Source organism: Amborella trichopoda, chromosome 12, assembly GCF_054954075.1.
Source record: "Amborella trichopoda isolate Santa Cruz 75 chromosome 12, AtrichopodaSantaCruz75HAP2 v2.0, whole genome shotgun sequence".
NCBI lineage: Eukaryota > Viridiplantae > Streptophyta > Magnoliopsida > Amborellales > Amborellaceae > Amborella > Amborella trichopoda.
The window spans coordinates 45,408,918-45,431,904 of record NC_142347.1 but is presented as its reverse complement, the minus strand read 5'-3'; the positions used below and the strand labels follow the sequence as shown (position 1 = coordinate 45,431,904).

General features: G+C 37.4%; 2 protein-coding genes across 7 annotated transcripts; both read left to right on the top strand.

Moving 5' to 3' along the window:
- The first annotated feature begins 2,646 nt into the window (after positions 1-2,646).
- Positions 2,647-10,269, top strand: LOC18435431 (glutamate receptor 2.7). Of its 3 annotated transcripts, none has more exons than XM_006845476.3 (5): positions 2,647-3,003; positions 3,140-4,437; positions 7,531-7,846; positions 8,964-9,370; positions 9,632-10,269. In XM_006845476.3, the coding sequence occupies exons 1-5, from the start codon at positions 2,724-2,726 to the stop codon at positions 10,082-10,084; spliced, it is 2,754 nt and encodes a 917-aa protein (XP_006845539.3). In that variant the 5' UTR covers positions 2,647-2,723; the 3' UTR covers positions 10,085-10,269. The 3 variants fall into 3 exon arrangements, 2 of the variants coding, with proteins under 2 accessions (XP_006845539.3, XP_088710102.1); XR_016046018.1 differs by having other exon boundaries at positions 2,648-3,003; positions 7,544-7,846; XM_088853976.1 differs by lacking the exon at positions 2,647-3,003 and having other exon boundaries at positions 4,349-4,437; positions 7,544-7,846.
- Positions 10,270-13,887: 3,618 nt separating this feature from the next.
- Positions 13,888-20,795, top strand: LOC18435430 (glutamate receptor 2.8). Of its 4 annotated transcripts, XM_011625628.3 has the most exons (5): positions 13,888-14,628; positions 14,851-16,175; positions 17,720-18,032; positions 18,753-19,159; positions 19,944-20,795. In XM_011625628.3, the coding sequence occupies exons 1-5, from the start codon at positions 14,346-14,348 to the stop codon at positions 20,304-20,306; spliced, it is 2,691 nt and encodes an 896-aa protein (XP_011623930.2). In that variant the 5' UTR covers positions 13,888-14,345; the 3' UTR covers positions 20,307-20,795. The 4 variants fall into 4 exon arrangements, with proteins under 4 accessions (XP_011623930.2, XP_088710100.1, XP_088710099.1 ...); XM_088853974.1 differs by lacking the exons at positions 13,888-14,628; positions 14,851-16,175 and adding an exon at positions 16,218-16,315; XM_088853973.1 differs by lacking the exons at positions 13,888-14,628; positions 14,851-16,175 and adding an exon at positions 16,345-16,556.
- Positions 20,796-22,987: the final 2,192 nt, after the last annotated feature.

Below are 22,987 nucleotides of genomic sequence, written 5' to 3'. Positions count from 1 at the left end.
TGAAATATTGAACTACCCTAAAGTGGGTTGTCCGATGTTCGAGAAATCCGACCGGTCTAAAACTTAATGTTGATCTCCCAATCTAACATCTTTGACATTGAATCGATTGAAACTTTGGGGCAGTCTGATATTTCGGATATCGGAGTAGCCTCGAAATAATGAAAAAAAATATAGGGACTCATGGCCTCACGAAAGGAAAAAAGTTTTGATAGTGATGATGGACTAGCCACGAAGTGACCTAAAACATAGAGCACAACTCTATTTTCCAAAAAAATTAAAATCGGTTCTATGTTTTGTAGATAATTTGAGAGATATTAGGAAAAAATTGTTTTTTGTGTACGGACCTAAATTTTCCATTATTTAAAGTGAGCTTGTTATAAAAACGACAACGCACAATCCAAAAATTTGTTAACCAATCCAAGGGAGCTCAAATTACATATATGCACGTTTTGTTTGTGTAAAATTGTTTTCTAGAAAATATTTACATATAAAAATATTATCTCATGTAGTTAAATATGAAAATATTTTCATATCAATTGATCTTAATGCATCTTTTACACCAATTGTCAACTAATTGATATAAAAATATTTTTGCACATGAAAGAATTTTTTCATATAAAAACATTTTTTTAAAAACAACATGAACCAAACCAGTACACTTTACATTTTGCACCATTATTTTGCATGTGGATCAGCGCGGTGGACCATTCCCTTTCTTTCATCAATAGTTTAACCCCCACCATTTGTGCCGCAACAATTTGCAACCTCTCAATCCAGATGCATAAGACCAAAAACATACAAGAGCAAAAGCTAATAAATGAACCTTTGTACGAATGCTTAGGACTAAGTCAAACAAGAATTTCTAATAAACAAACAAGAGTAAAAGCTAATAAATAAACTTTAATACGAATGCCTAGGAACGCTTCCTTAGTCACCATCAACTTATTAGTCTACGGAGTACTAAATTTTGAGATGGACTTTAGTCCAATGTTCGCCAACTCGACAGGTCCAACGCGGAACCGGCGAGTCAACTGAGACCAGGCAATGGCTGCCAACTAGGCTTTTTACAAAATAATAATAATACTAAAATAAAATTATATATATATATATTTATAATCTCAAAAACAAGAGATTTATTTTGTAATATATTATTTAATAATTTTTATTATTTTGGGAAAGATTGAAAAGTGCCTTGACCATAAATATTTATTTCTACATTTTTCTAATTTTTTTAGAACATACCCCTATGCACTATTTTAGTTGTTCGACCCCCTATAGGAAACTTTTGTACAACGACAATTTGCAACCTCTCAATCCAGATGCAAAAAAAAAAAAAAAACTCCTTCAGACTATACTTTTTATGCAACTTACTTCCAACCTAAATTTTTTTTTCACTTTTCTTCCACAAAATACATTTTCTATGCAAATACCCCCAACCAAATAAAAAATAAAAGAAAAACCTACACTACTCTCTCTTACTTTTACCTTACCCTCTCTCCTCTATCCCACCAAAATAAGTGCTCTGACTTCTACCTTATCCTCTCTCCTCTATCCCACCAAAATAAGGGCTCTGACGCTATATAAGTGCCGTCCGGCAATAGGGCTCCGGCTCTGTGTAATAGCAGTCCAGCATTAGGAATCCAACACTGTGTAAAGTGCACTCCGGCAGTAGGGCTCCAGCACTGTGTAAAGTGTGGTTCGGCAGTAGATGTTACTGAATACCAAGGCTCCAGCACTATGTAAAAGGTGGTCCGACAGTACTCAATTTCGATCTGATAGTTGTCTTAAGGCGGTCCGGTAGTTGTGCGCTATGACAATATGCTACTAGGGTTCAAAAGTCAATGTGAAATTTGGCCAAAATGATTTCTGTGTACAAAGAGGACATTTCTTTGTGTACGAGGAGGGCATTTCTGTCTAACAAAAATGAACTTTTTCCATTGAGAGTATTTGTATAGAAAATTTGTTTTGGAGAAAAAGTGAAAAAAAAATACGTTGCATGAAAAGTGTAGGACAATCAAACATTTCGAATAAAACAAACAAGACCAAAAGCTAATAAATGAACCTCAGTACGGGTGCCTAGGCCTAAGACAATCGAGCATTTCCAATAAAACAAACAAGACCAAAAGCAAATAAACGAACGTTAGTACGAGTGCCTAGGAACGCTTCCTTAGCTTACAGAGGACTCCAATTTTCAGATAGACTTTAGTACAATGTTCGCCAACTCGGAAGAGGCCAGTCAAACTGAGACCAAGCAGATTTGGTTTTTATTGGTTTTGGTGGTATGATTAGGGTTTTAAATATATATATATATATATATATAAATTTATTTTGCAATATATTACTTAATATTTTTTGTTGTTTTGACTAGGAGTGGAAAGTATTTTGGCCCTGAATATTTATTTCTACATTTTTTTTATGTTTTTTAGATATATTTTTTTGTACTTTTCAATTTTATTTGGATGTGTTTTGTTTAATTATACTTTAAATATATTTTTTTGATTTTTTTATTTTTTTTATCTTTTCAACACTTTTTAAATCTATCGGGACCTGTCCTGTTAGAACAATTGAACCAACCAATTTACCAGTTACTCATACCCTCCCTGTGCATTTTTTAAACACTACTATAGTCTTTGCGATCAAATGTGACACGGGGACCAGGTCTAGCCTGCCATATATATACTAGCTCTCCTCTTATGGAATTAGTATCTCTCCTCTAGTTTGGCATGGCAGGTGCAAGAATGAGCTTCTCACATGTTACATCTCATTTTGTGCCTCTATTTTTGCTCCTTGTTCATCTCCCAAGGGCACATAGCAGCACAAATCAATCTACACAAGTTGATGTAGGTATTATCATGGGTCTTGGCTCAATGGTGGGAAAGGCAAGCCAAACCAGCATAAAATTAGCCATTGAAGACTTTTACAGTCACCATGAAAACTCTACCACAAGACTCGCCCTCCACTGGATAGACTCGGAATTACATGTCTTCAATGCAGGGATGCAAGGTAATCTCTCTCTCTAGTAACTCAAATCCATCTCTCTCTTTCTCTCTCTCTCATCTCCAATGTTTTGTATTGATCCCTCTCTTTCTCTCTCTCTCTCTCTCTCTCTCATCTCCAATGTTTTGTATTGAATTTACAGCTCTGGACCTGGTGAAGAACAAGGGGGTGCAAGCTATAATTGGGCCACAAACATCAACTGGAGCAAAGTTCTTAGCAAACCTAGGGACCAAAACAAAGGTACCCATTCTTTCTTTCTCTGCAACCTCTTCTTTCATCTCCTCAACCCGAACCCCTTATTTCATTAGAGCCACTCTCAACGACTCAACCCAAGCCAAACCCATTGCCTCTCTCTTCCAAGCCTACAACTGGAGACAAGCCATAGCCATATATGAAGATACGGAGTATGGAACCGGCCTTATACCATTCTTGACTGACGCTTTCCAAGAAATCGGTTCTCGAATTGAAGATAGAACCATCCTTTCCATCTCGGCTTCTGACGAATTCATCGTCAAAAAGCTCTACAAACTAAAGCATATGCAAACTCGTGTATTTGTCGTCCACATGAATCCCCAATTTGCCTCTCGATTATTTCGAAAGGCCCTGCAACTCGACATGATGAGCAAAGAGTATGCTTGGATTATAACCGATGAGCTTGCTAGCTTTTTAAACTGTATGGATCCTTTGGCCTTAGCCTCAATGCAAGGGGTTTTAGGTGTGAAATCGTATATCACAGAATCAAAGGCCTTAGCCAATTTATCAGCAAGGTGGAAAGAAATATATAAAAAAGAGTTTCCCAATGAAAAAGCTGAAGAAATTCCAACCATTAGCACTGTTGCATTAAGGGCCTATGATGCAGCTTGGGCGCTAGCACTAGCAATAGAGAATTCAGGCCAATTTCGCCACCCGACTCACAAAAAATTCACGCAAAATTCACCGAATTTCACAGTCCCTAGAAAATCACTATCAGGTCCAAAACTATTGAGATCAATCTTGAAAACCAAATTCTCCGGTTATAGCGGCCATATCCAATTCATCAAAGGTGAGCTTCAAGCTTCAGCATTTCAAATTGTTAACATCGTAGAGGATGGGGTAAAGGAGATTGGATTTTGGACAGCAAGAAATGGCCTATCAAGGAGACTGAAACATGAAAAACAAAACTACTCCGCTAGATCATCAGATCTAGGGCGAGTGGTTTGGCCGGGGGGATCGATGGTGGAGCCGAGAGGATGGGTAGTGTCACCTAAGGGTGTTAAGTTGCGCATAGGGGTGCCGAGGAAGAAGTACGGGTCAGGGGTTGCTGGGTTCTCAAGAGAAGTTTTTTTGGCTGTGATTAATGCATTGCCATACTCTTTCGCGTACAAGTTGGTTGCCTTTGAGAAGGGTGAAGGAGCGAATGCCCGTACGTATGACGATCTGATTTACCAGGTTTATCTCAAGGTGAGCATATGATATGCTAGTTCATTTAGGAAAATCTATAGTAATTTGAGATTTCTTATACATAAACCATATGAAATTTTGATTAGTGTATGGGAGCGATTACTGAAGCAGTAGGGGTTTGATCCAATCAAAATTGGTCTGACTATTTGTTGGAAGGTTGGGACCAGATTTTAAAAAATAAAAATAATAATTTTAAAATTTGATATATATACTAAAAACAATTATTCAACATTCTTTAGTTATTTGAATCAGTCAAAACAATCAGTCCTGTTGATAAAAATTGGTCAAACATTAAGCAGCCAAACTTCAGGTTTTGCTTTCTACCTTTGCTTTCTACCAAACCCACCAAGGCACTGGTTACAAGTTCAAATCAATCCCCCAATCCAATTCCGTTGTTCTTGATAATTATGATTTGAATTCTAACAGTACATCCATATGATTTTCACTAGACATATCATAATTTCCCAGAGTGGGAATTTTACCCCTCTAGAAACATTATGTCCAAATAGTGCTATTGCAAAAATGCCAATGTACAAGAGAACCTATATTTTAAAATTTTAATCTAAAACCTATTAAAAATATATCGTGTGGATCTTTTTAAAAATTAAAATCTTTCATTTTAAAAACTAAAAGAACCTTGCATGTTTGGTTCACGTGAAATTATTTTTCAAAAAACATTTTCATATGAAAAAATTCTCTCATGTGGTTAATTGTGAGAATATTTTTACATCAATTAGTTGCCAATTGGTATGAAAGGATGCACTAAGACCAATTGATTGGAGAATATTGCCATACTAACCACATGAGAGGATTTTTTCATGTGAAAATATTTTCTAGAAAACAATTCCACGTGAACCAAACGTGCTTTCTATGCTAAAACCTATAAGATTTGTGATTAAAAATAGGAATTCTATATTGTAAAACGGTCAAGTCTAATCTTAGCCATCCAATCTCAAATCAAACAGCTTAAAATAAGGATTGTATACAATGACACTATTTACCTTTAATATAAGGAAAAAGCTCATATAGAATCGAGGCTCTAAACAATGAAATTAGAGTCCACCTCAAAAATTTCATAAGAAGAGGTTCTTTTGATGCCCAAAAACCTCAAATTGATCATTTCGACATCAAGATGCATGGACATGAGAAAAAAAATGGATTTCAAGTTTTGGAACTAGTGCATCTTGTAACGCATTTTTTGATCATCAATTTTCAAGATTTGTAAGTTTTCATAGATCTACTCGATTTACACTATTTTTTAACCTTTAAATTTTTCAATTAGAGATGAAAATATATTTTAAGGCTATCACAAAGATTTCCAATATTGAAACCACATTTCTCGATACTATTTGAAGGTGCGCTTTATTTTGATTGTTTAAAGCTTTAGCTCAATATGAATTGCACCCTTAATATAAAGAGGTCACAATTACTTAAACCTATCTAATAGCTTAGATGTGAAATCTAATATCTTACATGTGTCACAAAGTTCAAGAAAATTTCTTTTGAAGTTTGAGCTTGGTAATACAATCATCTAATGTCACATCTAATGGTCAAGATTAATTGTATCCACTTGATACTATAGATAAACGGTGTCATTGTTTACTTTTTCTCTTAAAACATGTCACAAAGTTTGAAAAAGTTTTTTTTGAATTTTGAACTTGGTCAATCACACTCTCGAGCTCACATCCAGAAGTGATTGCGACCACCTTAAACAAAAGATAAATAGCCTTATTGTGTATATTTCGTTAAAAATATCTCAAGTTGGGTTTTTGAAAAATAAAAATATAAAAAAATTCTACTATAAATCTTCAAAATTAAGGAGTATCTTTCCAAGGTGAACAATAGAGGGCACCATTTGGGTCTCAAACAAGTTCGAGAAAGCCCTCAGGAAAGACTAGGGAGTGCCACACAAAAGTCTATCAAATTTCTTTTGGGTTTTGAATGGAGGAAGGTTATCCCTCAAAGTCTACCCATATGTCATTCTTCAAGCCCTATTCCTGAAGCCATAAGTAAATAAATGCTAAGTCGTCTCTTTCGTAGATCGAGTTGAAGCGTTCGCCTCATGACATTTTTGCTTGTTTGACAATTTGGCTTTCTCACAACTGGCTTGCGCCTCATGACATTTTTGCTTGTTTGACAATTTGGCTTTCTCACAACTGGCTTTCTTTGACACTTTGACCGACCGAGAGTTCCAATACTCGGACGACCCAAACGGACTTTCCCGAGTAACTCGGGCCCTCGTGGATCTGATTTGGCTATGAATATTGATTTTTATATTTTTTCTTCTTATTTTTAGATTATTTTTAAAATGCCCCCATCACAAATTGTTTTTTTTCAAATCTATCTTTCGTTACTTTTTTAACCTCATTTAAATGTGATTTGTATAATTTCATTTTTAATTTTTTTTTTTTTTTTTTTAAAACACTTTTTGGCCTGTTAGGATCTGCCTAACTCAAGCCGAGTTACTCGAACTCGGCCTTTATAACTCAAATAGCTTTTTGTGGCTTTGTTATGTTTTTTTTTTTCTTTTACCCATCTATAATTCTATAGCTTGGCTTACAGAGTAGATGGTTTAGATCGTTATCAAAATAATCTATCTCTATGTTATCTCTTGCGTTCTCTTGTTTTCCTTTTATGATGCTAACCTGATGTGCTCTATCTTTAATTTGCGTTGGAATGGACCAGGCACCGCCCTTATCCTTGTATGGGTGTAAACCTGAGTCGGGTCCAAGCCATTTAGACAAAGACCTAGGTTGAGAAATTAAAAAAATATAAAACATTATTTTATATATTATTTACTATGTATTTTATATTTTTAGTACATTTTTTATTATGTATTGGAGTGATCAACCAGACCTTGTTCTGGTCCAAGTCATTTCGATTGGGACACGACCCGTTGGGTCCAAAATATGGACTCGACAGGTCGACCCAACCCGATTGCCATCCCTATCAGAGACTGAATGACATGCACATAAGCAAAACTAATGTTTAAGAACTCAGCTGGGGCCACAGACCTTGAGCCTAAAAAAACCAATGTATAGGGCCAACAGATTTATATATTCAAGGTTCATAACAACTGAGAAAAGCAAACAGAATTTTGATGCAGTGGTGGGGGACGTAACAATCCGGGCCAACAGATCAAACTACGTCGACTTTACGATACCATATTTGAATTCAGGCGTTGCAATGGTGGTTCCGGTGAAGAAGGACGACAAGACTAAGGATGCTTGGGTGTTCTTGAAGCCCTTAACTTGGCGGTTGTGGGTGATGAGTGGTCTATCTTTCGTGCTTACTGGTTTCGTAGTTTGGGCATTGGAGCATCGATCAAACAAAGATTTCAGAGGCACCAAGACACATCAGTTGGGAGTTGTACTCTCGTTTTCCTTCTCCACAATGTTCTTTGCTCACAGTAAGTCTTTGATTATGCGTCTTTCAGTGCGTTTTTAGTGAATTTTTGGGTACATGGAAGGAAAAGAACTGACTCCATCAAAGTCGCCCTAGAGACCATATACAATACACGACATTAAATAGTTCAACCTCCTCTTTTCTTTTTGTTTTTTTTTTTTTTTTGACAATATTTATGGACTATATTAAAAGAATCGATTTATAGCAGTGAAGTTACATGATCAGAAATCAGAGTAGAAGAAATAGATTTGAGACGTTAAATAAGACATCAGAATACCCTATCCCTCCTTATGAACTGATAACCAGCACCATAAAGCGTGCTTGATATTGTATAAAACTCGATCAAAAGTTAAAAGGCATGAGAATCAAAAGTGTGTCACCTTCCAAACCTTCTAACAGATAGCTCTCTTAAGGAATTTCCATGTCGAACTACCAACCTTCGGCATGCCAGGCAAAGACCACTCTGTTAAGATGTCCAATACATTCTAAGATGAAGCTATCAAGACTCCCGATTGCTGAAAACACCAGTTCCATATTTGATCGAGCTTCTCTTTTCATAAGAGAAATAAGAGAAGATGCATCTTACTATCCATCAACTTGATTATAGACTAACCAAGTAGATTTGAACTAACCCTGGTCCGAGTCTTGACACCACCAAGATTCGGTAAGCTGGGTACCAGCTTTGGTGATTTTGTGCGCCAGGTGGGGCATATACTGTCAATTTAATACTAATAAAGAATAAAAACCAAAAACCCCCTCTTTATATGTGCCTGGTAAAAATAGAATCCTGAAATTAAAGAACTCAAAATCCAAATTTATGTTATTTTTTAAATAATCATATGTGATGCTTCAAATCGGTGCTATAACTAATGTGTGCACCATTTCCATCTATAGAATAATCTTTGTCTTGTCTATCGTATTTTGCCTCATTGATTTCTTATCATGATATGCAATAATTATTGTGTGCTCCATATTTATATGGTAGCAATTGTGATCTCTTTATATTAAAAATAACTGGTCTATTTGTATATTTTCCCTCATTAAAAATGTCTATTTTTCATATTTTTATTTGTTGTGGCAGTCGCATACACTAACCCTCATGACTCGTTTATGTGTTCTAGAGGAAACAGTGGCCAGTAATTTGGGACGATTTGTTGTTACCATATGGCTTTTTGTGGTACTGATTCTCAACTCAAGTTACACAGCAAGCTTAACCTCCATGCTTACTGTTCAACAACTACAACCAACTGTGACAAACATTGATACCCTGATAAAAAATGGAGACTACATTGGATGCCAGCCGAGATCCTTCATAAGAGAGCTTTTAAAACGGTTACATGTGAATGAATCAAAACTTAAGACTTACGACAATTTCGACGAGTATGCAGAGGCCTTGTCCAAAGGAAGCCAAAATGGAGGGATCTCTGCCTATTTTGAGGAGGTCCCTTATATCAAGCTTTTCCTCTCCAATTATTGCGATAGATTCACCATGGTCGGACCTACTTACCGGACCGCCGGTTTTGGCTTTGTGAGCCCTCTCTCCTCTCTCTCTCTCTCAACATAAATTAAGAGTCTTTTAAATTTTGAGAGATTTAGCCCTAACTTATCAAATATTTAGCATTCTACCCATTTTCAACTATTCTAACTCATGATTATGTGTATTTTGATGGGCTGTTAGAAATTGTATCAAAAGAAATGAGTAAAATATCAAACAGCTTATTTCTTAGGTGAATTTTGATCAATTTATCTTAAATTTTTAAATCTAAGCCTTCGATACTATTGTTTACAGGTGTTTCCCAAAGGCTCCCCTTTGGTCTCTGATGTATCCAAGGCAATACTTGAAGTAGTGGAAGGGAATAAAATGCTGACACTGAATAAATTGTGGCTCCATAATGAAACCTCGTGTCGCATCATGCGAGAAGAATGGGACTCAAAGAGTTCGAATGGCCTATCTATTAATAACTTCAAGGGCCTATTTCTCATCACAGGTTTAGCTTCTGCAATGGCCCTTTTAACAGTCTTCATTAGGTTTCTCAATAAGCATTTGAAGAGACAGAGAAATAGCCTCTTCTGGGAAGGGTTTCTAGCGAAGGCTCATTTCAATTTGCAGCACTCCAATGAGCCTACATTCAAGAGAAGGGAGCAAAGAGATGGAGAGGTAGAGAACAAAGTGGAGAGTGATACCCTAACTGTTGTACAAGGTGAAGTTAGGAACCATATGGAAAACAAAATTCCAAATTAATTGAAGGGAGATCCCACACAGCAAAATTTTGGAGTGATCGAATTTCACATGTTGCTAATGATCATAGAACTTTTTTAAGTTTTTATTTAGGAGGAATCATTGTACATTTAAATCAGTGCCTATGTATACTATTGGAAATAACATTAGGGAAAATTGAATGTTCATGGAAAGCCAGCATGACTTTTGGCATGAGGACCTAACTTCTCAGATGCTTCGAGAATCTTTTGAGTGTTATGATTTAGGGATCATTTTAGATGTGTAAACATAGCTAAAGATCAGGATCGGCCTGTGATTGTTTACTTAACCAGACAGAAAGGAAAATAAACAAGAGAAAACCCAAACTAACATCAGAAATAAATCATACAAGCACACATATTACAAGAACACAACAATAATTTAGTTCAACCTAAAAGGGTTACGGGAAACCAAAATCCACTGTACCGATGACCTTACATTTACAGATTATTTTTTGGGTAAATACATTTATAGATTTGGGACACAAAAGCTGTATCTCTAAGTCTCAACAATACCTCGAGCAATAGTTTTAACCATTGATTTGGATAGCGAATCATTGATCAAAATTGGCAAATGGTGGTTGGAAATCTGGTTCCTCGCTAGCAGTGAAGAAAAAGTCGGCAGCCCGGCCGCCTAGACGGCTTGGCTGACAAACCGTCTAGGGGTAGCCTAGGTGGTGGGGTCTGGGCCGGCTTGCCTCTGACAAGCGCCTAGGCTGTTTGGGCACCCACCTAGTGCTATCCCTTAAAAAAAAAATTTCAAATCCACGCAAACAAAAATAAGTCTTGATATTGCCCTTCTCTGTCTATATCTCGGGTCCATGCGCTCTCTCTATATATGAGAAGAAGAAGATGGACTCCAAGTGTTCGATGCATGGCCTCTCATACACACACAAACATACACATGGACCAATATGCTCCCTCTTTATGTAAAAAGAAGAATATGACATCCAAGTATTCGATGCGAGGTCCCTCTCTCTCTCGTAGACTCTCTCTCTCTCTCTCTTTCCATATCCTTCAAGTGTTTGAGATCTCTCTTACAAATACATATCTAAAAGAAAAAAAAAAAAACGTAGAATGATCTTTAAAAATTTCATCCGAGACCTCACACACACATACGTGCGCATGCACACACATTAACAAAACACATACACACATTTACAAAACACACACATACACATAAAACAACATATGGCCCACACCCCAACCCTTTCGTTGGGGCCGCCCAAGAATGCAGCGCCCGCCTCCACGTTGTTTAACATTGTTGGCTAGTATCCGGAATCGATCCAAACCACCCCTCAAACCTTTTTTTTCATTTTTTATTTCGTATTTTACTTTTCCATTGCTATTTGTCATTGCTCTAAGTTTTTTAAACTTAAAAATCCGTTTCTTCATTTTCTCCTTTGCTGGGAAAAACCGACTTTCTCTCAACAAAGGCGTCCTCACCCATTAGAAATTAATGTAAAAATTCAAGAGAATGGAAAGGTGGAACCAGTGTCGAACCTTCCATAGTGCCTAGGAACCCCATAATTTCTCTCTCATACCTTACCTAATATATTGACTGGACCCTCTCAGCCCAAACGTAAATCAGTCTCTACGGCCGGCAATGGGCCGGGTGGCCAGGCCTTGAAAAAGTAAGGCTTGGGCCAAAAAATTTGTCCCGAGGATGCCAGGTCTATGATAGGGCCAGCCGAGCCCAGCCCAGCCCTGCCAAGCAGTTTCTTTTATTTCTTTTTCAATTTTTTTTTTTTTATTAGGCCAGACCTAAACCAGGCCTAGACTGGACCGGGTTAAGGCCTGGGTCGTGGCTCCTTTGGCCTTGGCCCAGGCCGGCCCTATCGAGACCTAGACGGGCCGGGGCCAAGGGCTGGCTGACCTATTGCAAGCCTTACCAAGCTTCTGTTCCTTCCTTTTGATCCTTCTAAATGTCCTTTATTTTGTTTTAATCTTTTGAGTGTAATAAGGGCACCAAAGCCATCATGCTCTGTTTTGTTCTCTCGAGTCGTTTAACTACTGCTGTATTTTTGGACATTAGTCTAAAAAAATTTTCCCCATAATTCCAAAAATAAAATAAAATCACAGAGCCGCTCAGGCTTAGGCTGGCCCTTAATTGCTGAGGGAAGTCAAAATCGAACCTTTGAAATTTGTAAGTAAATAAAAATAAAAATAAAATAAAATAAAATAAAAAGATACGAAACCCAAGCAGGTCACTTGGGCCTCGGCTTATTCGGGGACGTATGAGTTTCGGTGAGGGAGTTCAAGGGTTCAAACCCTTGAAATTTGTCCCCAGAATCCCAAAGTCGGTATTATTATTTGAAATTTCGATATGTTTTCCCTAAATTGTGTGGTGATAGGCCTGCAAAAGACACCAGACTTTGACTTCGTTCATTAAGATGTGAAATTCATTCTAAATCAGTCTGAGCACGTAAGACTTTATAAATCAAGTGGGTGTATTTTGCTTCCTTAGAAGCATATTGTTCCTTTACTCCCTTAGGCAGAAGATTTATTTGGGAGGATATTTTTCAATCCAAAATTTTGAAACCACTTTAGAATCACTAAAATGTTATTTTCTTTCAGAGAATTTTTAGTTGTCTAAGCCTCACCCTTCAAAAATTGGATGGTCTCTGTTCAATCTTGACACATTACCTTTTTCAAACCTGTAAAGAGTGAAAATTGCAAATTTGTTAAATTGGAGTTAGTCTATGAACTGAAGAAATGAAAAGTCACATTGGAAAATTTTGGGTCCTAAAGATGTTCGCCAATTGAGTTTTTCTCGAGGGAGTAAATGGGCAAGTATGGTTCTGCATTAGCATTTTTAAAGGGCAAGCTTTCTATGCTTACTCTACAGCATAGAAGTTCTATCCTCCCCCATATCTAACCGTCCATTCTAAATGGAGGGCTAAGATTGCACCGATCACAATGTCACGTCTCTACACTATTTTATTTTTAATTTTTTTTTTATAAATTTTTTTGACACCAAATATTTTTAATAAAATAAAATGACCAAAATATACTTGAAAATTCAAGAGGTATTTTGGTCATTATATGTTATCAAAAAAATATTTTTAATATTTTTTATAAGTGCGCCCCAATGAGAAGATGACACGTACTAAATTTCACATTCATAAAATTTGTATAAAAAAAAAACTAAAAAAAAAAATACTTTTAAGATGTCGGATATAAGGTCAAACGGTGAGTGGCTCTCTTGATAAAAAACAATAGACTTCCATGGGGTAGGGAAAGCACATGAACCTTTCCGATTTCTAAATCTAAAGTGAACTTTCTCAACGAGTTCATATTATTAGTTAAAGACAATTTTTCTCGTGGTCCCTATCGTTGATTTCTTGGGAGCATGGCAAGTGACCGTAGACTCTACACCTTGATTTATTGTCTTTCTATAGTTGGGTCCCTCTATTTTTCTTGTTATTTATAACACTTAATTTTTTTTATGAGAATTTGTCAAAATACACCACATTTTTCAACAAGTTAATGGTTTACCATATTCTCTATTCTGACTCATTGTCATCCGCTTTTTAACGCGTATTTTGAAATTAAGTCGAAAGTATGTGAAAAATATTAAATATGTTTATTTTTATAATTGGCTCTTGTTTTTTTCTTTTCTTTTCTTTGGTTGGGTTTTTTTGTCGTGGTGTTTTTAGCACCTTAGGTTTTTGTACTTTCCAGTTAGGGACTTAAAAGTCAAAGTCAATTGTTATTAAAATCTTTGAGCAAGATATGAAGTCAACAATTTAAGGTCTTCATCAAAGGGATAAGAATATGAAGTTTCTTGTTCGCTGTAAAGAATAAACATCTAACGAGTTTGATAGCTGTTGGCAAGAATTTGAGAGGAGAGTGAATTCAAATTTTTCTTATTGCTTGTTATCTAAGCGAGGAGAGAGAGAGAGGAGAGGAGAGGAGAGGAGAGAGAGAAGATAGAGATTCTAAATTGCTTGGTCATGCGAGAGAGAGCTTTTTTTAAATTGCTTGCTTGTTCATTAGAGAGGGGAAGAGAATTTTAAAGTTGTTGGGTTGTTCATTGAGAGAGAGAGCTCTTTATTGTTGTGAGAGAGTTCTAAAATTGCTTGTTCATTGGAGAGAGAGAAGTTCATCTCTTTAGCTGAAAGAGGTGGAAAGAGGGGGAGGGAGGAGGAGTCATCTGCCTTAGCTCAGAGAGAGAAGGCAGGTTCATCTTCCTTAGCTCTACTCATCATATTTAAAAGGTGGGTCTAAAGTTTGTAGGCATTGAGATGAGAATTCATTTCAAAATGAAGAGCTCAGAAGTTGCGCTTCTTCTTCTCCTCTTATTGCACTTGCTGCAATTTCACAGAGCGGAAGCTCAAGCAAAGAAGAGAGCAGAAGAAGTTAATGTTGGGGTGGTGATTGGTTTGAGGTCGATGGTGGGGAAATCGATGAGAATAGGGATAGAAATGGCCCTGCAAGACTTCTACACCGTCCACCCCAATCACACCACCAGACTCATCCTCCATTGGAGGGACTCTAAACTAGACGTCGTCGAAGCTGCCTTGGCAGGTACAATCTCTCTCTCTCTCTCTAGAAGTCATTGAAGGAGTTCCGGGTAGTACAATCTTTCCCCTCCCGCATGACTCCCAGTCCAGTGGTTTGGCCTTTGGTTTATAGAGCATTTGGTTTATAGAAAATAGATCAAAATCAATGTTTGACTGAATAGATGCTTCTTCGATGTCCAGTCTAAAATTGATTCTTTATTATTAACGCAATATATTGTTTTCACAGCCATGGACCTGGTGAACAACACGGGCGTGAAAGCGATCCTCGGACCCCAGACATCGGCGGAAGCCGAGTTCCTCTCCGACCTCGGCAAAAATTCTCAAATCCCCATTCTCTCACCTTCTGCAACCTCCCCTTCTCTCTCCTCAATCCACACTCCCTACTTCATTAGAGCCACCCTCAGTGACTCCACCCAAGCGAAAGCCATCGCCTCTCTCTCTCTAGCCTACAATTGGCGACAAGCCGTGGCCATATACGAAGATACGGAGTATGGAGCAGGGTTTATACCCTACTTAACCGATGCTCTCCAAGAAAGAGGCTCTCGCCTTCAAGACAGGGCCATAATCTCCTCTTCTTCCAGTGATGAGTACATAGGAGAGGAGTTATATAGACTCATGACGATGCAAACCAGAGTTTTCATAGTCCACATTACGTCACCAGTAGCTTCCCGATTATTTCGGAAGGCCCAAAAAATCGGCATGATGAGCAAAGGCTACGCCTGGATTATAACGGATGGGCTCGCGAGTTTATTGAGCTCCTTGAACCCTTTGGTATTAGCAACAATGCGAGGGGTAATCGGGGTAAAACCGTACGTGCCGGAATCGAAGGGCTTAGCCGATTTATCGGCGAGATGGAAACCAAGATATAAAATGGAGTTCAAAAATGAGGCCCACAATAAAATACCGGAGGTTAATATTTTCGGATTGAGGGCTTATGATGCGGCTTGGGCGTTGGCGCAGTCTGTTGAAACTCTCGGGAATTTATCGGAGAATAAATTGTCAGCCCCGAGAGCATTTCCGGCGGGCTTGGAGCTCTTGAATGCGATATTAAGGACTAAATTCTCGGGATTAAGTGGTGATTTCCGATTAATTAACGGCGAGCTCCAAGCCTCAACATTTCAAATAGTCAATGTTGCCGAAAAACTCAGCGGTAAATTGGATGCGGAAGTCATCGGTTATTGGTCGCCCGATCACGGCCTCTCAAAAAATCTGACCGTCCACATGGCGGAACGTTACAGCATCCACGCTGACGATTTGCGGCCGTTGATCTGGCCGGGAGAATCGACGGTGGTGCCGAAGGGTTGGGTGGTCCCCACAAACGGGAAGAAATTGAGGATTGGGGTTCCCGTCAAGCCAGGCTTTACGGAGTTTGTGAAGGTGGAACGGAATCCCTTAGACAACAGAGTAACGGTAATGGGGTTTTCAAAGGACGTTTTCACGGCCGTTCTTGATGCCTTGCCCTATGCGTTACCATATGAATTTGTTCCTTTCGGAGAGCCTAACGGTGAGAACTTCACCTACGATGAGTTACTCTATCAAGTCTATAACGAGGTATATTCTTTGCTTATATTGGCTTGTTTGGTATATTATAACTACACTATCACGTTACTTTTCAACACTATGTAGGAAGCTCCACAAGCATCCGTTGTTGAAATTGAACGGTGGAGGAGCGGCTAGCGTAATGTTTGAAAGTAATATAGTAGAGCTTCTATAAATCTTCTTGGTGCTTTTGAACTGGTAAGCTGGTTTGAAACCAGTTAGGGATGGCATGGCAACAGGTCCGGGCGGATCTGGGCTGCGCTGGACCCGAATCCGACTCGTCCCGAATTCAACGGACCCAAACCCAACCCGTAAGGTCCAATTTTTGGACCCAGATCGGTTCTATACCTCGGTTCTCGGGTTAAGTCCAGTCCATTGCCACCCCTAAAACCAGTGAGTCATTGGTCCTGGACTAGAGATCCCCTGGACTCCCCACCCAAGGCCCACGCTTTTTCTTTCATTTTTTCAATTTGGTGGAAAGTTTTGCCAAAGAACCTGTTGGTTCGATCCTTTTCACTGATCTGTTCGGCTGGTGATCAGTTCGATAGGTTGATCTGGGTTACTAAAAACGTATTCTTGTAATTATAGGAACCTATACAATAGAGAATTATGTATGATATATGGTGTATGCAGTAGAGATATCTCCCATCTATATATGGTAATCAATAGTGAAGATTAACCATGCTGGACCGCATGTTCGTAATAACTAGTAACATTAATGTTTGCCTTATACTTAAAAAAGGCCAGTGGATGGTTGAGCTGTGCACCATACCTTACAATAGTTTTTTTTCTTAATGAATCTCAGTCCTTACAATACTAATAACCTGTAATTGTCATATTATATACAAGTAAGCAGTGAGTATAGAAAACAATCAATACAATAAATCGTCGTCATCATCATTGACCCTCATCTCAACTATTTGGGTCAGCTGTAAGAGTTTGGTTTCGCTCTATCAAGGGCTGTACCTTTAGTGTAACCATAAATAAGAGTATCTCTTATCACTACTTGCATCCATGTTCCTTTGGGCTTTTTTTTACCTTTTTAGAGTTTTCCACTTAAACCAAGTCATCTCTCCTAACTGGTGTTGTTTTAGGTTGATACTGCACAAGGCCTGCCCACCTAAATCTTCTTTATCTCTTCTTATTACCTATTGGAGCTACCCCTAAATTCCCTCAAATGTATTTATTTCTTTCGAATTATATTTTTTCTCATAGAATATCAATTTTACATAGTAAAAATAATCTTTTTTAAGTACTTCTTGGCAATCAGTCTTAACTACTATCTAACTTCTACTCCTATTATTACTAAATAACAGTTTCAATTTGTGTTTTAACACATTATACCTTCTATACAGTAAATACAATTTTAATTTTTGTTTATACACATTGTAATAGGTTTTAATTTTAGTTCTTTATGATAATGAATAAGGTGGAGGACATTAAAATCTTGTAATGTAGGGCTTTTCATGCCTTGAGGTTTCTGTGAATTTATTAATCCAAGAAGGTTTGTGTTCTTTGTGATTTTACTAACACAAATTGTTATCGAGGAGGATCAGAAGTACGATGCAGTCATGGGCGACACCACGATTATAGCGAATCGATCAAAATACGTCGACTTTACGTTACCATACACAGACTCGGGTGTAGTACTGGTGGTTCCAAAGATGCCAGAGGAAAGCAAGAATGCATGGGTGTTCCTGAAGCCATTGACATGGGAGATGTGGATGACAAGTGCAATATTCTTCGTCTTAACCGGATTCGTGGTGTGGGTCTTAGAGCATCCTGAAAACAGAGATTTTAGAGGGCCTTTGTGGCATCAAGTTGGAGTAGTCTTCTGGTTTGCCTTCTCAACTATGGTCTTTTCTCACAGTAAGTTCTGATAGAGTTCAGAATGCAAGATTGGATCACAGATGTGGTTATATAAGATAATTCAGCTAAACCTCGAATTTCAAATTAACGAAAACTTGGTCGATTTCCAAAAAACTAGACCAAATCATTTTTCTCTTTGATAGTGGTTATGCTTCCTTTTTCGCACTAATGTGGTTTAGAAAGAACCTATAAATTATAGACAAAAACTCAAAATATATACTCTTCCATCTTTTGTTTTCTATTTTGCAACAGTCATGGTTATTGTTTTTGTTGTATGGTTACATAAAACGTCAACATTGAACAAACAAAGTGTACCTGCCAAAAGATGTAGTTTCAGTGCTGGAAATCTCTACAATAGCCTGAAAATCTATTTCTACCCCTAATTATGAAATTTAAAAATCTATTTTTTTCCTTAATTATGAAATTTAAAATTCAAAAAAATAGTTCAGATGTAGTCAAATTATAAGCATTTAAAAATCTTGAAAATGGACAATCTAGCAATATGTTACAAAATGTATTATTTGTAGGTCTTAAAAATCCTTGTTTTTATATATTCATACATCTCAAGACCTAGATGATCAACAAGAAGGCTTTCTTCTAGCATCAAAAACAACTTTTTTCAGGGGACGCTTTACTATTTTATTATAAGATTAATATTTCGTATAAACTTTTCCCATTATTGTTTGCATCATCCTCATTCATATCTTCTTTCATCTGCAGAGGAAAAAGTGGTGAGCAACTTGGGCCGGCTTGTGGTTATCATATGGTTGTTTGTGGTGCTGATACTTACATCAAGTTACACAGCCAGCTTAACTTCTTTACTCACAGTTCAACGATTGAAGCCTACTGTAACTGACCTTAACACATTAATAGAAAGAGGGGAATACATTGGGTTTCAGTTTGGGTCATTTGTGCCTGAACTTTTGATGCACATGACCTCTAAAGATGTAAAGCTCAGGCGTTACAATTCTCCTCAAGAATATGCAGATGCCCTTTCAAAGGGAAGTAAGAATGGAGGAGTTGGTGGAATAGTGGATGAGATACCCTACATTAAGCTTTTCCTCTCTCGCTATTGCGAGCAATACACAATGGTTGGACCGACTTACCCAACTGCTGGTTTTGGTTTTGTGAGTTCTCCCCTCCTCTCTCTCTCTCTCTCTCTCTCTCTCTCCCCTTGATGGCGTTCTCATCGATTTTATATTTTTGAAAGAGATTATATACACTACAAGAGGGCTTAAGTATGGTACAAGAAGGATGCAGATGTGAAATCACCAGCTCGGAGACGCAGCCTCAGCCACTTTATCGCATCTAACATGATTGTGACATCTTTATATCAAAAATAAATGATCATATTAGCTTTCCTTTTTGAAACTGTCCATTCTTTAAGAGAATTTTTGCCACCAATTCATGAAGTTGGATAGTTAAGATCAAAGTTTGCTTCTAAATTTTGAAGCACAAACCTCTCATTTAGCAAAACACTAGTGTTCAATTTTCTTCGTGTCTTGCTGTCCTTTTCTTGTATTTCCTTCTCTTCTTTGCATTCAAGTGTGGAAAATCTTTCTAGTTCTCCCCAAACATATACTATTCTATGTTCCTGGGGATATAGGCCATTCAATCTTGATTAGACAACCCTGAGCCACTCCGATAAAAAGTAACACACTCTAATGATAGGGCACTTTTTGTAGGGCACTAAATTTTGAGCTTGAGAAAGATTGTTAGGCAGCTCAAAGCCGTTCCATCAAAGATAGAACAAACAATGTCTCCATCTATACGTAATTAATAATAGTGTGGGGAGATATAAAAGGTTTTCCTGCACACCACATGTTGTTACAAACGAGTCTAACAATGAAAGTTGTATAAGTTATCTTTAGTCATTTTTTCCTTTATTCTGAAAGGTTTTCTTGACGTCAGGCATTCCCAAGAAGTTCTCCTCTACTACCGGACATCTCAAGAGCTATACTAAATGTAACTGAAGGAGATCAAATGTCAAGGATTGAAGCAGCTTGGTTAGGCGCTCAAACAACGTGCTCTGACTCTTCGACCACCTTGTCATCTGAAAGCTTGGATGTCAATAGTTTTCAGGGCCTCTTTCAAATCACTGGATTGGCTTCCACATTGGCTCTCACAATCTCCTTAATCCTATTTGTGTTTGACTATTGTAAAAGACCTCGCAGAGAGAATGTACCCACTCAAAGAAGGCTATTGCATAGAATGGTCTCCATGGTTAGATACTTTGATGAGAAGGTTCCATCACCTCACGTGTTAGAGAGGTAAGAGAAAGAGATAGAGTGGGGGAAATAGAGAGGAAGGGAAAGAGAAATGGAGAGAGAAGAAGAAGAGAGGAAGATGGGGGAGCAGGTGCACCTGTTCTTAGAGGAAACCGAGAAAGTGAGAATAGACTTGTTGAGAATTGAGGAGATTAGGGGAGAATTTGAAGAAGGGGAAGTATTCTATGTTCACACTTGGGTTTCCTATGGTTTGCTGGAGGCTCTCCAACCATCTAATATGAGCAAGGGACTGCAGCGATGTGTCGCTCCTTCTATCAAAGTTCATTAAAAGTAATTGAGGGAGTTTCAGGGGAGGACAAATTCTCCAACTGTCGTTGTTGGCATCCAATGATAGGCATGGTGCGAACAAATTGTAGGAAAATGTGCTTGGATTGCATTCCAACCACCCTTCAAAGAATTGTCCATTTCATGTTAAGAATCTGAATTTATCGTTTTCAAGTGAATAATTATTTGGGCTCATCCAAGGGTTGTGATCTATGCTACCATCAATTAGTATGGTGTTTATTGTCGGACGGAATCACATTTTCTTTTCCTTGGATTTTCCTCTTTGCCTCATGTTGTAATAAGTGAATACATGTAACATGTATAGATACTTTTCCACTTTTTAATCCTACTAAAAAAATAACAAGAAATGATAAAAAATTTCAATCCTAATAAAGATACAGAGTTGATATTTACAATGAGCCCAGTGAATTTTCCTACATGACTTTCACTTTCCCAGGTGACAAAAATGGAGTGGAGGAACAACATACTCAAGGGTCCACTGCTGACATCTGACGGCTAGGATGATGTGAAAGTCATGTAGGAAAATTCGCTTTGTTCATTGAATATGTTTCCTAGAGATAATACATTTAATAGAGCAGTAATGGAATTCTAGTGATGTCAGATTTCTTATCAAAATATAGCTTTTTCTTTCTTTTTTCAAAACATGTCATGTGACATCTTCCAAGATATGGTTTTTTTTGTTTGTTAAACTATGTTTCATAAAATGCTGACTTGAGATTCATCAGAAAAAGATAGTGTTAACTTCTCCTGCCCCAAGTCACATGCAAAGGGAAACATTAATTTTTGTTTGGAAATTTATCAAAAATTGTATGAGAGAAAACCATTTAACTTTTTACTCATGTAGTTTGATTTAATTTCAAAGTACACATAGAAAGACACATGATCATGACTTCGAATTGTTGTAAAAGCGTAAAATGTTTAATAGTGCATCTCCTTAGGTATTTTGATAAATTTCGCTTTTTTTCATACTATCATGTGCAAGGTTTATTTGGAGACTCAAAGAAATGCCTGGATAAGAATGTTTATTAATTTATACATCTACCTTTCAATTTTGAGAACACTCATGGAATATATTAGTCATATAAGTGAAAAACTTTCACACCTGTGGGAGCATATTGTCCATTTACTCTCTTGGACGAAACCTAACCTAGGAATGTTTTTAGGAACTCAAATTTTGGGGACATAATCTCTGAAAGCTAGCAATGAACCTCAACAAAAGAACAAAAAAAAAAAAATTGACTCTTGCCCAATATTTAACATTTGGAAGGCATGATCTAAGTGTTGAAAAATTCAAAATCTTTTTTTTTTTTTTTAATATTCATCTACTGCATCTTCGATGGAACCCAAAATTTCAGATTAGAAAAGTCCTCCAAAGTAAGCTCTTTTACCCGAAGTAGTTAGTGTACATTAAAACATGTTATCTGCTCTTCTCCTATAAAATTCACCAATACAAGCTCCACCATATTAGCAGCCCCCATTTTGCAAGAAGTGCTATGGAGACCTACTCCCGATGGCCATATCAAACCAAATGCAAATGGTGTGGCCAAAGGCACAAAAAAGGTGTTACAGTATCGGATGTATTAGCTGATATGAATGCTTTGGGCCTGCCCTACTAATAAATCCATATTGTAGCAGGCAACCTTTTGGAAAAGATTGGTCAGGCAGCTATCATTTTATGACATTTAAAAGAAATCATTTTTCTTATCAATCACCATTTATACATTTGGATCGATTCTTTTTGAGGAATTTTGATGAACAAAGAATAGCACATCTGTCATTTTCATTATAAAGTTCATCACTGATAAACAAAGAATAGCACATCTGTCATTTTCATTATAAAGTTCATCACACAAACACAAAGAATAGCACATCTGTCATTTTCATTTTAAAGTTCATCGCACACACATGCACACACACACACATTCTAAATATCATGGTTACGCTGTTATCTTCAAAAAGGTAATTATCGGGCAAGTATAATATGATTTATATCGTCATGATAACCTCATGACAAAGAGGTCAATTCCTCATTTCATTATGCGAAACACATTGGACCCAGATGAGGGGAATGGAGACCAGTATACGGCTCAATTAAAATGAGTTCTATATATGTAATTTTTCTCCATCACCGCCCAACCCGTTGATCGGATCCACAAAATCATATTATTTTTCCATAATTATCATATTAGTTTATCGTTTCAAATCCAATATTTCTGGTGATGCCCAGATGAATATCAGTAGCGATCCCCGCCGGTCTGGATATAAATATCAATTTTTTGAACCCCAGGTGCAGCCACATGAAAGAGTGGCAGTTTCAGTTGTATTTTTTAAAGGAAAAGTAATTGGTGAAGGAATGGGAGCTGCACTCATTGCTCCTGATAT